General features: G+C 46.1%; 1 protein-coding gene across 2 annotated transcripts in view; it reads left to right on the forward strand.

The window, feature by feature from the left end:
• The window catches only part of LOC144153912 (glutamate receptor ionotropic, kainate 2), a 511,191-nt gene that overhangs the window by 14,013 nt on the left and 481,121 nt on the right, over nt 1-16,057 (forward strand). For both annotated transcript variants that reach the window (XM_077685670.1, XM_077685671.1), the window contains exon 2: nt 687-2,045. In XM_077685670.1, coding sequence (XP_077541796.1) covers nt 1,895-2,045 — 151 coding nt within the window. In that variant the 5' untranslated portion in view covers nt 687-1,894. The remainder of the gene's footprint in view (nt 1-686; nt 2,046-16,057) is intronic.

The following is a 16,057-nucleotide window of genomic DNA, read 5'->3' on the forward strand; positions in this document are numbered from 1 at the left end:
GCGCTTTGTTCAGGGTTGCCCCCTTAGTTCACAGAGATGAGTTCATAAAAGAACTTTGGAGTGGCGCAACTGAATAAAAGTTTTGGTCACTTGCCTCCTCCTTTGTCCTATGCAGGGAAAGGGGAAGTTGCAAATATTATCGACGGAAGGCAAAAGCTAGCGAAGCTGAAGAACCGTTGGATGTCGCGAAAAAGATTTGACAGCGACGACTTTAGATTTTGTCGATGCACATCCGAACAAGAAGATCTCTTGAGCAGCGTGTTCTTTCAATGTTTCTTCGCTTTCTTTTCAGTTCTTTTTTGTCTCCAGCGAAGCAAGTCTAACTACTAGCACTCAGTGCGTAAGAGCATATGCTTACGCTGATTTTTGAAATACCCCTTGCGTAACTTATAGGCAAACGAACTCCTATAATAATCACTCGCTTTTAAAAACTGTTTTCAAGCTGGCGACACGTTTGGAGACATCTGAGAATGTTCACTACGAGCACTACAGGCAGCACTTGAAAAACAAAAGTTGCTGTAGCCCTCATCCTAATCTTTTCCGAAAATAAAGAGATGGTTGCTGTTTCAGCGTAATGATCAGTTGCAAGAATGCTTTTCCGCGAATTTTCGAGTTTGTGCCGCAGGGGAATGCAAAGTGGAAAAAAACTAACCTTTCTTTCTTCTTCTCTTTTTTTTGTATTGCAGACAATATCAAGAAATGGAAGTTCAGAGCTCGGTTTCGAAAAGAACGTGTTTCCACGCCGCCGACAACAGTCTTCTATATTCGTATTGAAGAACTTGCTCCTCTTAACCTCTCTACATGGCTTAGAACTGTTGTGCAGCCAGAAACACAGCGTCCCCTCGACATTGACTGTTGTTCTGCGATGAAGCGGAATCTGGAGTGAACGTGTGCATTTTTCAAGCTCGGCTTTCGCAAGGTTGCGCAGAAAGCTTGTTACTCAGGACCGTCGAGCGTCAGAGAGAAAGGACTCTTTCAACTTGCTCAGCTTGTCGTTTTGAGGACGCTGGTAGTTTTGTTTCTTGTGTCTGGGGGCAGAATTCAGCAGGACAGAGTTCAACGAACGGAACGCAACTCATTCTTCTGGACGTCTTTGCGTCCGAAAACCCTCGGTGATACTCGAACCTGATTTAATCGCTTAAAAAAAGTCTTCTGTATCCAAAATACGCCCCAGTGCAACTCAAGTGCTTGTTCAAGCTGCTTAGCAGATTTAAATATTGTGCAATACAGCTCCATGTCGCAGTGGCGTGACGTTGCATACAGTCGCGCTGGAAGATATTGGTTCAGAGAGGCTTAAGGTTGATCCGGTTTTTTGCATACCGCTGCCGTTCCTTATCCTAAGAGATCTCAAAAGCATAATACGAAGAGAAGGTGGCGCGGAGGACCATCCTCCCACCCCGTCCAAAAAAGAAAGCACGAAGTAGTCAGAAGAAAACTGACGACGCGCAAGGTGAAAGTGGACGTGCTGTAGTGGCTGAGCATTGCTGATGGCGACGTCTGCGCGAGACATCGTATCTCCAACGACGGCGATGCCCACATCACTGCCAGACCATCTGGCATCAGCAAAGACAGCGAGCTGCGGTATGCTACTCTCCTTTTAGTTCTTCGTATTCTCGATCCCGCACGCATCGAAGAAGGCACCCGAGGAAAGACAAGACTTGGGGCAAGCTTTGTGTAGTTCCTTTTCTCTTCGGTTTTTCTGTGACGGTTCATTTTGTGGTGGTGGCAGCAACAACGACTGAGAAGCGATGCAGCGGCACCAGTGACTGTTTTGAAGACGAACGAAGGACGATTTGAGGAGGAACGAAGGACGTGGCGTTGTGGTCTTGGGGAGGAAAGTGAAGCGGCGTCGCTGAGGACGTGATGTTGTTGTGCTGAGGGTGGCGGCCGAGCGATGTCCGTCGCGCGCCCCGCCTGCTGGCAGCCCCTGTGGATAGTCCTGGCCGCCGCCTGGCACTCGCTGCCGACGCTCTTCCTGGTCGCCGAACCGCTCGCCGTACTGCAAGCCGGAGCCGCCTCGCCCGCCAGGCCTGTCATCAAAATCGGTGAGTCCTCTGTCCATCCCCTTTCATAGGGCGATTTTCTCAATACGCCGAGAGAGAGAGAGAGAGAGAGAGAGAGAGAGAGAGAGAGAGAGAGAGAGAGAGAGAGAGAGAGAGAGAGATAGATAGAGAGAGAGAGAGAGAGAGAGAGAGAGAGAGAGAGAGAGAGAGAGAGAGAGAGATAGATAGAGAGAGAGAGAGAGAGAGACAACTTTACTACGCAACAATGTGAGAGTGGTTCCTCATGGAATCCAGGAGCCCATGTGCTGTCCAGGCTGCCGAGCTTCAAAGCAGGTTCAACGATGCTGCGTTGGCCATTGTTAGATATATGGTGTGATCAGATCAGAAGTTAAATTTCTACCCGTCATTTCATATCCTACATGATCACAACCTGGCCGCTTACACCAACCATCCTTATCGTCTTCGGGTGATCTTACGTTTGCTCTTGCTCATCAATTTTAGTATTTTTTTTGCATCCTTGATAGCTAACCACTCTTCTTGGAACTATGTGCCCCAGTGAGCCTTGCGCTACAAAACTCCAACCATCATCATATGGCGTGCGTAACTGTGCATCTTGAAGCAGCATAGGTCAGGTCAAGTTAGGTAAACTTTATTGTAAGTTGCTGACTAAAAAGAACCCCTTGCCGTTAGACGGCAGCAAAAAGCCCGTGGGCCCTGAAGGCTTGATGACTTATTCTTATAGTGGTGCTTGATTTCTGAGCAAAAGGGCCTCCTGTTGTTCAGCCCTAGTGAGGACTAAGTACCTGGCGAATGTGGAGGGTTTTTGGGAGGATGCCCACACCATGTTTCTAGTTATCCCCAGCAAAATGTTTCTTTTAATTTCCAATTTGGGAGTTTACCTATACATCCTCATCGACCAAAATACTGGCGTAGAATTATTAAGCGAAGCTTTGCACGTTTGTTTGTGCACTGGCTTCATCAACTGCATAAACGTACATTATGGTGAACGTATGGTGAACGTATTAGAGTGAACGTACATTGCCGCGTCGCCGGAAACGTCGCACTAACCATACCGAACTGTCCCCCGTGCACCAGGCGTTTGATCTGCATGAGTTGTTCCGCTAGAAGCTCCTGGGCGTAGTTATCACGATGGCTTTCGTGTCCACGACGAGTCTATGTCGCCTTTCTACACGACTTCGAGCGTGCGTAGATTTGTAGTATACACTATATTTTGCGGCGTAGCAAAGACGCTGCTTCTGGCCAGGACGCTGCTTAGACGGCAGCTCCAAGCTCAGAGCACGTGATACACGCACGCATTGAAAAACGTTTCCCGTCTTTGCTGGAGACGATGCGTGGAGAGCAGCGTCATCTGGTGCTGTAAGAAAGAAAGAAAGAGTAGAAGCAAAAAAAAAGCTTCGCTTTAAAGTCGCATCTGAGCAGATGGTGGCACACATTTTGTTCATAATAAATTATTTCGCCAACATAACGCAGCACTGTTGAAGGTGAGTGGTTGCCAAAGAGAGAGTAAGAATAGCATTTAAGGGTACTGGTGAGGATAGCCTGACAAAGGCACCTCGCTTGCTACACCAGATGTGTGAGAAGAAATGAGGTTGATAAAGTGATGTTGATGACTATGATAACGATGATGCGCTTACTAATGAAGCCCTATTCAGATTCCCATCAAGTCCTGCGCTTCGCAGGAAAGACAATAGAACTTTTGTAGCTCGAGATGCTCGTTTTGAGTTAGACCAATGGCCTTACCCATCACCTAGAGTTAGTCCTCTAGAAAGCGGAAGGGCCAAGGACACTGAAAGGGACGTCCTAGCTGCTCTATACCACGTGCATTCACTATTAACGGGGTTCAAGCCCTCGCGCCCGTCACAAAGAGTGCTGAGGGGGAAGCGGCCTGTTTCATCTTGAAGCAAAAGTAACTTGTGTAAGCGACCTTTAGCCGCACGCGCTGAAGAACCGCTTACTCATGCTTGGGCAGTCCGCCAGGCATCCTAAGAGTCCCGTGCGGGTCTAGGGAGTGAAGCGGCGCGTAATATTGCGGCGCAGCAGCGCACGTAGATCACTGCAAAACTCCGGACAACCTTGGACGCAACAGCAGAAGCATCTCGTCTGGAGAACGGTATAGGTAACACTGGCCCGGGCAGATCATGCGCGATCGATGCCGTGGTGTCTGTCTCGACGTTCTGAGTTGTACCGCAGTGGGCAGGAATCCACTGAACATCTACATCGTTGTGTGCCTGTACAGCTTGTAAGTGCAACGCATTAACTTCGAAAACAAGCTGATCTTTCGGGTACGATGTTAACCACTGAAGCGCCGTCCGAAAATTCGTTCAAATAGCTACTGAAATGCTGCTTGCTCGATGATGTAGGCGAAACGAGCACTCAGAACGACAAGTTCGGTAACCGCGGATCTTGTCCTGTGGTTAAGCGTTGCGCTGAAGGCGGTACGGAAGGACGGAAACCAGCTTCCAAAAGCAAATAAGGTGGCAGTCACAGATCCATCCGTGTATAGATGGGTGTGGGCCCTGTATTTTGGGAGATCTGTTCCAAGGCGAAGAAATTTAGGGCAGGGATGGCGATATGCAGATTTCGGGTAATGCCGGGTACACCTGTTGTTATTTGAATAAGCGGGAACCTCCGAGGCGGTTGCAGAGACGGGTGGTTGTAATGAGGAGGCACAAGGTCTCGCACTTCAGTGGCTGAGCTGAGTGCTAAGGGGTGACCTTGCGGCTTTTCTACAAATCGCAGTTGAGCGTCAAGGAGCTCCTGTGCGCCAAGAGCAAGTGGTGCCAGTCATCAACACTCCACCAGAGTTCCCACCATGGATGTGACCTTCGGCACTCCAATTCACACCATGCAAATTTTGCAGAACTCTCGAATTTCCGTTTGAGCGGGAGACAAGCACAGGAACGCGGTGGCGTAACCATACAACGCGCTTCATATCATACAGCCGAAGAAGAAACAGGAGTTCGCATCCACCGGCGTTGATACCACAAGCTACGTGCAGCACTGTGGAGGCTACATTGTTGTCAGCAGTCCGCCCTCTGAAGGAGCCTAACTTACCGCGAAGGAAGCGACAAAATGCGCCGGGGCTTTTAGCTACCAACTGCTGAGAGGGGAGAGGGGAATGTTCTTTCATGGCCCCTTCACGGTGAGTTAGGCGTCCTCAGTGGGCGCACTATTGACAAAAATGTAGCCTCCACGGTGCTGCACGTAGCTTCTTGTATGAACTATAGATAGCATTGGAAAATGAGCTAGAGGAGAGCTAAGGAAATCAGACGAAGTGGGAACGGCAAGGAATACGGTGTACCGCTGAGTACCTACACAATTTCTACTGGCATACGCTGGCGGTGGCTGTCTCCAAATTGGCTGATTCCAGTTGTATTCTCTAAAAAGCTTCACGGAATGGAAAACGGCGTATGGAGACAATACGTTCAAAAATGGCGAATTCTCTACTGACTGCAAGAGAGAGAATTCCACACTGCAGATTTGTCCTCCTCCATCCTCAACCCTTTCCCCACGCATAGCACTAGCGATGAACGATATAAAACATCTCTATTTGAAAAACGATATTGCACTAGCATCAAAGGAACTAGCGATATATGCTACACTATACTGATTTAGTATACTCAAGGAGCGGCAGACCGTGCATTCAGCCTAGTGTGTTCAAGTTCCTTCGAGAACTGGAAGTAAGAATAAATAAGCAGCAACAGGGAGTGATGAACAATAAGGATAACAAGGCTTATCAAATAGGGACGGGGCTAAAACAGGCTGTGAAGTCTGAGCTTCTTCTTCTCGCCGGTCGTTTGCAATGAACTACAGCCCGCCGAAAATGTTGTTCATTCTCAGCGCCGTGTGTTACATGCTACGACTGATGCTTCTTTGCCACGAAGTGCATCGTTTGCTGCAGGGGTAAAAGTCAGGGAAGCGCATGTCGCCGTCCCGGATAAATACGCCCAGTATACGTACGTGTCGTCTCCATCTGAAACGCTGTCGATAATTGTTTTTACAAATCAACGCTAAAGAAGAAACCGATGAAAGAAACGACGGAGAAAAAGTTAGTACAAAAACGAACTTATAGGCTTGGTGTATGTTTGATTTGTGTGTGTATGTGTGTGCACGCGTGCCTGCGAGCGTGTGCATGTGTGTGTGTGTGTGTGTGTGTGTGTGTGTGTGTGTGTGTGTGTGGGTGTGTGTGTGTGTGTGTGTGTGTGTGTTTGTGTGTGTGTGTGTGTGTTTGTGTGTGTGTGTGTGTGGGTGTGGGTGTGTGTGTGTGTGGGTGTGGGTGTGTGATATACTTGCCTCACTATCTGTTGTTAGTTTTTGTATAGCGGTGTATATATTTTGTGTGTTGACTCGGTTTATATTATGTTTACTCTCGCATTCTTTGCTCCCCCTTGGACCTGTATTGTATCCTTAAATAAATAAATAAATAAATAAATAAATAAATAAATAAATAAATAAATAAATAAATAAATAAATAAATAAATAAATAAATAAATAAATAAATAAATAAATAAATAAATAAATAAATAAACGTAATTAGAGGTTCAACCAGTGAATTGCACACATTCATTAACATTGCGTGTCAGTGGCACCGTAACGTGGAAACCAAAATAGAAAAATACGACTGAAGGTTCTCTGTATCGCCGTAATCCTCGAGTGTTCTGCAAGCTGCTTTATGGCTTTAACGGCTGCATGAAATTAGCACTAAACAGACAGACTTGAGAAGAAAAAAAAACATCACGCAATACTCATCGCCAGGGGAAGAAAAAAAAAAGCTGGAAACGATTATAAAAACGTCGATGTAGGTGCGTTTGAAAGTATTTGTGTTTTTTTAAGTCTCGGTACTTATAAACCGTACGACGTAGAGCATACCGTCAGCTGGTTGGTGTCCTTGCTCCCTGAATAGCGGTGATGGGGCTGGGGTTTGTATCTCTTTGTTCACTTTCTATACCAATTACGGGGCGGTTTCAAGCTTCGATGGCCTCGTTAAGCAGGCGCTAATCTCGCTAGCTCCATAAGAGCGTCGCCGCGTGCCGTCTTTCGCCGCCTATTCAGCATACTCAATCAATAGAATCGATTTCGTCTCGTGTTTTAGTATAACGACTGACAAACATAGTGCGACTTATGATGAGGCGGCAGTCAACCATATGCTTAGGTAGCATACACACATACATACATGAACGCAGATATACTTGCATACATACATACATACATACATACATACATACATACATACATACATACATACATACATACATACATACATACATACATACATACATACATACATACATACATACATACATACATACATGCATGCATGCATGCATACGTACATACATACATACATACATACATACATACATACATACATACATACATACATACATACATACATACATACATACATACATACATAGATACATACATACATACATGCATGCATGCATGCATACGTACATACATACATACATACATACATACATACATACATACATACATACATGCATGCATGCATGCATACGTACATACATACATACATACATACATACATACATACATACATACATACATACATACATACATACATACATACATACATACATACATACATACATACGCGCGCGTATGATCGGGAGTTCACGAAAGAGATCTGGCTGATCCTTGTTCCATAGGAACCGGTAAAACACGAAAGGGAAATGTGCCTTCACAGGAGCAGTTAAATGCTTGTTGTGCATTGATATGAACTTGCACGTCGCTATTTATATTTCGTCGGTACGACACCGTTATACGTATCAACGTTAGACACAGAATTGCACGCGCCGCAGCAATGCGTAACTCCGACTGAAACCACAGGCGCTCGCAAACCGTCCGTGCGAACGAAACCAAACAGGTTGTCAGCGAATCGTTTGGTGAACACACGGTGCGCTGCAGCGAGAGGAGCAGCGGACCGTGCCCCGAGCGCGACATTCGCAAACTGGCGTCGATCTTACTACGTGGTCGTTGCTTAACGGGCTTCTCCGGAGGTTACGCCGCATGTCCCCCGTACACGTAGGCGGTGGCATCGAGGCGCAAACTGTCGGCGCTCATTAGCGCCATGATGCACTACTTCGCTTCGCCTCTCCTAGACGGCAGCACCATCTGAAGGGAAGGATATAAGGCGCGTTTGTCGTCCTGTTTGCGCGTATGTTCATAGCGCAGTCGGGAGCGCGTTTCGTACCTCCTGCTGCGGCGAGAGATTTCGTGGTTCAAATCAGGGCGCAGCCGCGGCCGCGTCAATTGAAGTCTTTCTGGCGATGTCATTTCCGTGACGGATATGACGTCAGTCAGATCTTGGTGGACCCCGGCCATAAAACACTTTCGTGTTAAAAACTAAAAAAAAAACATTTCGCAAGAGCAACCGCATTTACACGATATATATAGTCAGAATAGAGAGTTTTACAATAGCGGAAAGCACCACTTTAGCGCGCCCATAGCGTTAGCGGGCACGCTGACGGTCGCGTAACGAGGCGCCATGCGTTTGCGATTGCGGCGCGCAAACGTTAACGCCACAGATAAAACGCTACACTAAAACTCTGTAATGTCCGCAGGAAGAACGTCAAAGGAAGCGCTCGGTTTGGTTACGCAGGGCCTGGTGTGCTAAGTGTGAAGATTGGGCGGTACTTTTACTTTACGGGCAACGGACTGGGAATCTCTGATCAACATTGCGTAATATTGTGACCCCCGGAGGTACTCAAAAAGGTGCCCGTTCTCCTCTTATGTGCACTCACGAGCGTATGTGCCGTGCATACATATAAATTTTGCTTTATATGTACTTATTACCAGTATCCACGTTCCCCAGTAAGTTACGATGGTGGATTGTACTGAACTTGCGTGTATGCCAATGTACTTTGTAGTATACCTTGTCACAAGCCCTGTCTCAGCGCGTGCTAATGTACCTGACTGTAATCTCAATTCCTTAAATGTATAAATTGAGTGTGTGTGTGTGTGTGTGTGTGTGTGTGTGTGTGTGTGTGTGTGTGTGTGTGTGTGTGTGTGTGTGTGTGTGTGTGTGTGTGTGTGTGTGTGTGTGTGTGTGTGTGTGTGTGTGTGTGTGTGTGTGTGCATGCGTGCGTGCTTACGTGTGTGTGAGTGCGTGCCTGCGAGCACGCGCGTGTGCGGTGGTACTATGTACTTTGTGATCCCTGCACTTCATAACCAGTCTCCATGTTTTACCGTTTGTTTATCTGTGTGTCGCCCTGTCCTTTTTGTGTGCACCACCCAAGAAGGCCTAGTGCTGTTGGTGGGCACCACCCAATAAACAATAAACAATAAACAAGGAAATGGCGCGGATAGGAAGAGTCACAGTGGACAGAGCACTGGGGTCAGCCTTGCGTGCAATAGTACAAGCTATTCGGAAAACTAGCTCAAAACATGAATGGCAGAAAGTATATACAGTTTCTCCTGGGAAGTGTGAAAATGCGTTACTTTTTAGCGTAGTGATAAAGAGTCCGCTCTAAAAAGGGGGAGCAGAAAATAGCTAGAAATACAAGTGCACTAAAAAAACTCGAAAAAAAAAAATTACATTTCTCTCCCAGGCAACGTGATTAAGAAAAATGGCAGCATCTCCACTCCGTGGATGATGGCGAGGGTGCTGAGTACGGGGACTCGAAATGACATCTAAGTTGTGCCCCGAGTGACATCCGATTTGCGCCCCGACCTTCATTCGATTTGAGCCGTGAATTGCTGCAGCTTGATTATTCCCTAAATGAAACTGCAACTCACGACTCAAATGGAATTTCTCTTGATTTTCACTTGATGGTGGTGTGCGCACGGATAGACGCGGACGGACATTGGGAGGTCCTAAGGTACTCCGCACCATTACAGGTGAGGGAGTAAGCCGTTTGACTCTCGGGTACTAACTCGCGGTCGTAGCCCAATGGGTAAGACGACTGACACTAACTCTGTCTTGTCTACCAAACTCGAATCCTGCCGTTGCGTGTGTGAGTTTTTGCGATTGTAGTAGCTATGCGCACGGGCGCGGACGGAGATTGTGCGGCCCTAAGGTACTCCGCACCTAAAAGAAATATTTCGTATTGCAAAGTCCATGATTCACGCTTGCCCGCTAAGTTCCTTAGCTGACCAATGTCCACTAGACGGAGCATTTAGTTTTTGTAACGACACTTTTTGATGGGGCCTAAGTGGGGTCTCTTTGCTAACAAAGGGGGTCGAGCATCTTCCCTTCGAATTCTTCGCCAGAAGTGATTAGCTTGTTTAAACGTACCTATCTTGTTATCTTGAAAGCGTAATAATCGTGTTCTGTTTTTGATGCATTAAGAATAGCCGCCAGTGGTGACAGCATTGCGTTTCAGCCGAAAGAACTCACTCCTATGTAAGAGAGCGCGCAATCAATAATCAGTCGGTTTTCTCCCTCGATACTTTCACATGCTACAAAAGCAGCCAACTTAACAACCATCCTTCGCAGTAGAAGGCGGAGCAAGAACCCTTTGAAAACAGGAGGCTCACACGATTTCACGGAAAACGACAACGATGACTGAACGCTTAAGTTCACTTCAACTGAGTAACGTTGACTGAATTTTAACTTGAGCCCAATGTTTTAACCAGGTAACTACGCTGCCGACTTAGGTGCATGCGGGTCGCGACTCAAAGCAGAGTAAAGACAACTTTTCCTCCGCGACGCACACAGACGCTTCGCCTGCATCTGCGAAACGCCGAAGAACAGCAACCCAACCCGTACTCCATGCGCAAACTACTGTGGGTATTTTCTTAGAAAAGCCCGGGCATACAGCGGCTCGAGACGCATGATCAACCAGGACAGATTTCAACGGCAGTTGTCGGGTACACTATACGTGGACGTTCATCAACCATGAACGTCGCAAACGCTCGCTACCATACGCAGAATTCGCACGCCCAAACCTGCAGAAAGATCGCTGTTGTTCCCTCAGCGGTATTCTGAAATCGTTGCAACACAGCGCTTTGCTGGTTTTACAGATTGTAGGAAGATATCTCCCCATATTCGTTCCTTCTTGCAACCTCTCGCCTTTTTTTTTCACCTCTATAGAGGAGCAACGTCTTGCACTTTAGCTCCACTGCCATCGTTTCCCAAATTCGCGCGCTCTCCTCTTTTCCTTGTTTTTTCGGTGCTGTCAGACTCGCCGTTTCCGAGCGGATGCGGGAAACTATACCGGGCGCGTTTGGACTGGCATTCTTCGGCGCCGCTATGCCACGTATTTCATGGCCATAGCTCACGGCTCGTTCTCGAGAATACGCGCCGCATGTTTTATGAGCAGGTGGCGAAAATACGCAACGAAAGAACTCCGCAGAGAGCACGCAGCGCGCTGCTTTGCATGTGCGCCGTGTTGCCGTAGCACGGCGGTGGCGGCGAAATACCAATATTCACGGCGGTCCATTTTTCGTGGCTTCGTTTCGCAGCGCACTTGGCAGCCGGGACAAAGTCCGCTTTGTTCCTTCGCGAAATCTGGGCGACGTTTATTGTTCTTCGAGGTTGGGAGCGAAAATGCACGCGCAGCGGTCACGTGTGTTGTCTGTGGAGTAATTTGTTTCGGGGGGAACGTGTCTTTTTTTATCGGTAAAACATTGGCGGTATCTCGGAGTACGAAAATATTCACGCGTATTTTGAGCACGTTCCTTACTGCGTTTCGCAAGCAGGTGGCGGCGGTTTTCATCCCGAATGCGAGTGAACGGCTGCAAACGCCACGAGTTAAGTGTGGATGAGATCAATGTTTGGTAAGCAGCTTCGAAATGTTAAGCTCTCGAGTGTTCGACAATCGGTGTTCTCAGTGTAGTAGAAAGACACGAAATCAGAAAGAAGTCTGTATAAATTTTACTCACTCACTCACTCACTCACTCACTCACTCACTCACTCACTCACTCACTCACTCACTCACTCACTCACTCACTCACTCACTCACTCACTCACTCACTCACTCACTCACTCACTCACTCACTCACTCACTCACTCACTCACTCACTCACTCACTCACTCACTCACTCACTCACTCACTCACTCACTCACTCACTCACTCACTCACTCACTCACTCACTCAAATTGTCACTAATTTGAGCTGCTTGCTGTCATTACGCAAAATATTCAGGTTGTCCTTAGCACACTTGATACTAAATACTACCTGCTGCACGACAATGGGTGACGCAGTCATTCCTTGCCAGTTTTCTTGATTTCTTTTCGTGATCAGGGAAAAATGGACATAAAACTCCGTCCGAAAATAAATCACCTGGAGTGAAAGGTGGCCCTAAATGCCAATAAACAGAACGGGCACATTTTAAGCCCGCCTTTGTCAAAGTACGTCTCAATGTATAGGGTCTACGCGAGGAATGACGGAATTACCGTTGCGGAAAGCTGGAAAAACAGAAGCCGCGGCAGTTTACAAGGAGGCTTTTCGGAAACAAGACTGAAGCGGTAAGTACTAGCGGTAAGTTATCCCCACACCACAGCAAGCACCTTGGATCCACTGACGATTTACGAAAATTGTTCGCGATTTTGCGGAGTCGTAGAGCCGTCTGTAAGGCACGCGGAAGAAGCTAGCGAGGACTTCCTTTATGATTGCCGTCTTGTGATACAATTCACGTTGGAGCCATATTCATCAGGCTACGTAAGGTTTGACTGCATGGCGAAATAGTGGGTAAATTTGTATGCGAAGTGAAGCTGGCACTTCCTCGATTAAAGGCACTGCGCTTTTATATTTACAAGCACCGTAAAAAAAGTAGAGGGACGAAGTAAGTGTTTAAAGTATTTACTTGGGACCCATTTCATGTCCTCTTTAAATACAAAATGCCTTCAGCTGAACTCAACGCATGAAGTGTCTGTGCGCGGTTGTTTGTACGGGAAGACGTTCCGCGCACACGTTAAGATAATATTCAGGAGCCGTGAGTTGAAGGATTCAACACAGGTACCCTGATTGCGAATTCTGAATCACGATTACATCATCATTCCACTCTGAATTGGGGTGTACTAATTCCAACTACGGTATTTCAGAGCACTGAAGCTACATCTGAACTATGAGGCGACCGTAGTGGAGAGCGTCTTTAGTGTGAGCCAAAATCTCGGCACACAGGTGTTTTCGTTTTCCACCTTAATACGAAAAACGGCAGCCGCGGCCGGGATCCAGCCGGCCTCCTCGGGCCCAGCAGCACAACGCCTTGCGCCTCTGAGGAGTTACCTCGTGTGACTGCTGGATATGAAGCACAAGTTTTATAGGCTGCTACGAAGTCAATGAAGAACAAAACCATTTTATCTCGGTTTGTTCAGTGGCTTATGATGGAGCTCTTTACAGAAAAATTTAATTAAGCAGTGTAATTTACTGCAAGAATCAGAAATGCAAAGAAAATAGTGCGAAACAATATGAAGGTGCCATTGATAATATTTAAGCGTTGTCACCCCAAGGTGCTCAGGTAGCCGAACCACGCCTTTATATCCCGTAAGTGAGCCACGAACCTGCAATTTTCGTCGATAGGTTCAGATTTTTACACAGTCCTGACTGCATACGCAGTTGTGCGTCAATTAACTTCTCCCCCGGTCTCGCAGAGCCAACCAGCAAGTTGTGTAAACTGAGAAAATTGACAGTGGTTGCCGTTGCTTTTCTTTCATTATCTCCTCTGTCCGATTTCTCGCTTTCTATTCCGTTTTCCAGGCAAGGCTTGCGGGAGCAGAGTATCCCAAATGAAATTCACCCGGGGCGTTTGTAGAAATTCGAGGAGAAGAGAAGGAAGAAAACGGGCGAGTGGGAGTGGAAGAGGGAACAAAACGGACATTTGCATGCAAGACAGGCTGTCGGCGCGCGGGTATAGCGCTGGATCGCCCTGTTTCTTCGATTGTTCGTCTCGATCCGTCGCTGCTACCGTACTTCTGCGGCAAAACTTCTTTTCTCGGCAACAATCTCGTACTACCTACAGCAGCTCCAGCTACATACCAATCTCGAAATCTTTTCCGTTTATGCTGTTTTTGTGGGCTACGGTTTTGTTTCTTCCCCTTTACCTGAACTACATCATCGCAGACATTGCCGGCGGTCCATGGCTTAATCTGCATTTCATTTATGCGTGGCTATAGAACGAGGCACTGCTAGCGCGTTGCCTGGTCCTTCCTGTCTAATTTCTTTCTTTCTTTCTTTCTTTCTTTCTTTCTTTCTTTCTTTCTTTCTTTCTCTCCTTTTTTCGTTCTTGCTTCCTTTCTTTGTACCTTTGTTTCTTTTTTTCTTTCTTTCTTTTTCCTTCCTTTCTTTCTTTCTTTCTTTCTTTCTTTCTCTCCCTCTTTCCTCTCTTCTTTCTTTCTTTTTATCTTTCTATCTCTCTCCCTCTTTTCTTTCCTTCTTTCTTTCTTTCTTCCTTCCTTCCTTCCTTTCTTTCTTTCTCTCTCTCTCCTTCTTTCTATCTTTCTCTCTGTCTTCCTTTCTTCTTATCTTTCTTTGTTCTTTTCTTTCTTTCTTTATTACTGTCTTTCTTGCTTTCTTTTTCTTCCTTTCCTTTACTCTTTCTTTCTCTTTCACTCACTTTCTTCTTATCTTTCTTTGTTTCTTTTCTTTCTTTCTTTATTACTGTCTTTCTTGCTTTCTTTTTCTTCCTTTCCTTTACTCTTTCTTTCTCTTTCACTCACTTTCTTCTTATCTTTCTTTGTTTCTTTGTATCTTTCGTTCTTACTTTCTTTCTTTCTTTCTTCCTTTCTTTTTCTTCCTTTCCTTTTCTCTTTCTTTCTTTATTTCTTTCTTTCTTCCTTCCTTCCTTTCTTTCTTTCTTTCTTTCTTTCTTTCTTTCTTTCTTTCTTCCCCTCTCTATTTCCTTCTTTCTTCATTTCTTTGTTTCTATCTTCTACCCATTCGGTCTTTTCCTGTTACTTTCTTCGTTTCTTCCGGTTCATTCTTCTGTTTCTATTTCTTTCTATCTTTCTGCGGCATAGGGCTTTCGCAAGTGTGTCGACGAACCGTTTTAACCGTTTTATTTTACCTTTTAAATACTTGGTTCGGAAGAGTTAATGAGTGGTTTCCTTGTCTAAACGTTGGCTGTTCTGTTTGTTCAATAGGTCTGGGTTGAAAAGAACGAAAATAAGACGTTACGAAAGAAGGGTGGCCGAGGTAAGCGCACCCCCTCTGAAGAGTACTTATAAAAGCAACCGCGGATGCTCTTTCTAGTTCATGTACAGTAGACTCCCGTTAAGACGTCTTATCTTATCGTTACGTTCGTCTTATCGGGAACCCACTGTACTTTAATTATAAACGCAGGAGAAGGTAGATCAGGCCTTTAACAACTCAGTCCGCTTTATATTTGTTGGTTTCGGTTCGCTCGTGGGATATGTGCATGTGGAAATCACTATGCTGTGTTTATGCGTTCACTGTTCCACACAGGAACACTGAAATCACGCCCAAAAGAACAAAGTATGCTCAGATGGAGTGCTACGCATATACCGGTTGAGTCTCGTAAATGGTCGCTTCCACAGGTCTACTGTGTTTGGAACTTGGAAGAAAATTAGAATTGAAGATGATTGGTGCACATTGCTAACGAAACCTACTGCGTGTAGGGGGACATTCAGTTACAAAGAATGTGGGTTGCATTTATGTTGTTGCAAATATGTTTTCTGATATGTTTTCTGCTTAGCCGTTCGCGTTCCGTGTGACTACGTCGTGGTTTGTCGCTATGGTTAGCTACGATTAAATACTTACATACGCCTCCTTATGTAATATCTAACGTTTATCGAGCCACTGCCGTGGTAGTCCTATCGTTATGCTTAAGTCTTTTAAATATTGTGACTTAAATAAGCTGAGCTGGCGAAGCCTCTAACAGATAATTAATTACATAAATAAGCAAACTTTGGTGACACTTCCCTTTAATAACAATGGACAATCTTCGAAACAGCTGGATGAATATCTCAAAGCTCACCTTGAGCCCATCGGGTAGATACTGGGACCGTAAAAGATTTCCTGAACCCCAGTGGGAAACACCAAGTTGCCCACAGCGCAACGGTGGTTGCGGTGGACCGCGAAAGCTTGGCCAGACCGATCAACCGACCT

The sequence above is a fragment of the Haemaphysalis longicornis genome, unplaced genomic scaffold (assembly GCF_048455015.1).
Source record: "Haemaphysalis longicornis isolate Haplotype H1 unplaced genomic scaffold, Haemaphysalis longicornis Haplotype H1 scaffold_9, whole genome shotgun sequence".
NCBI classification, from domain to species: Eukaryota; Metazoa; Arthropoda; class Arachnida; order Ixodida; family Ixodidae; genus Haemaphysalis; species Haemaphysalis longicornis.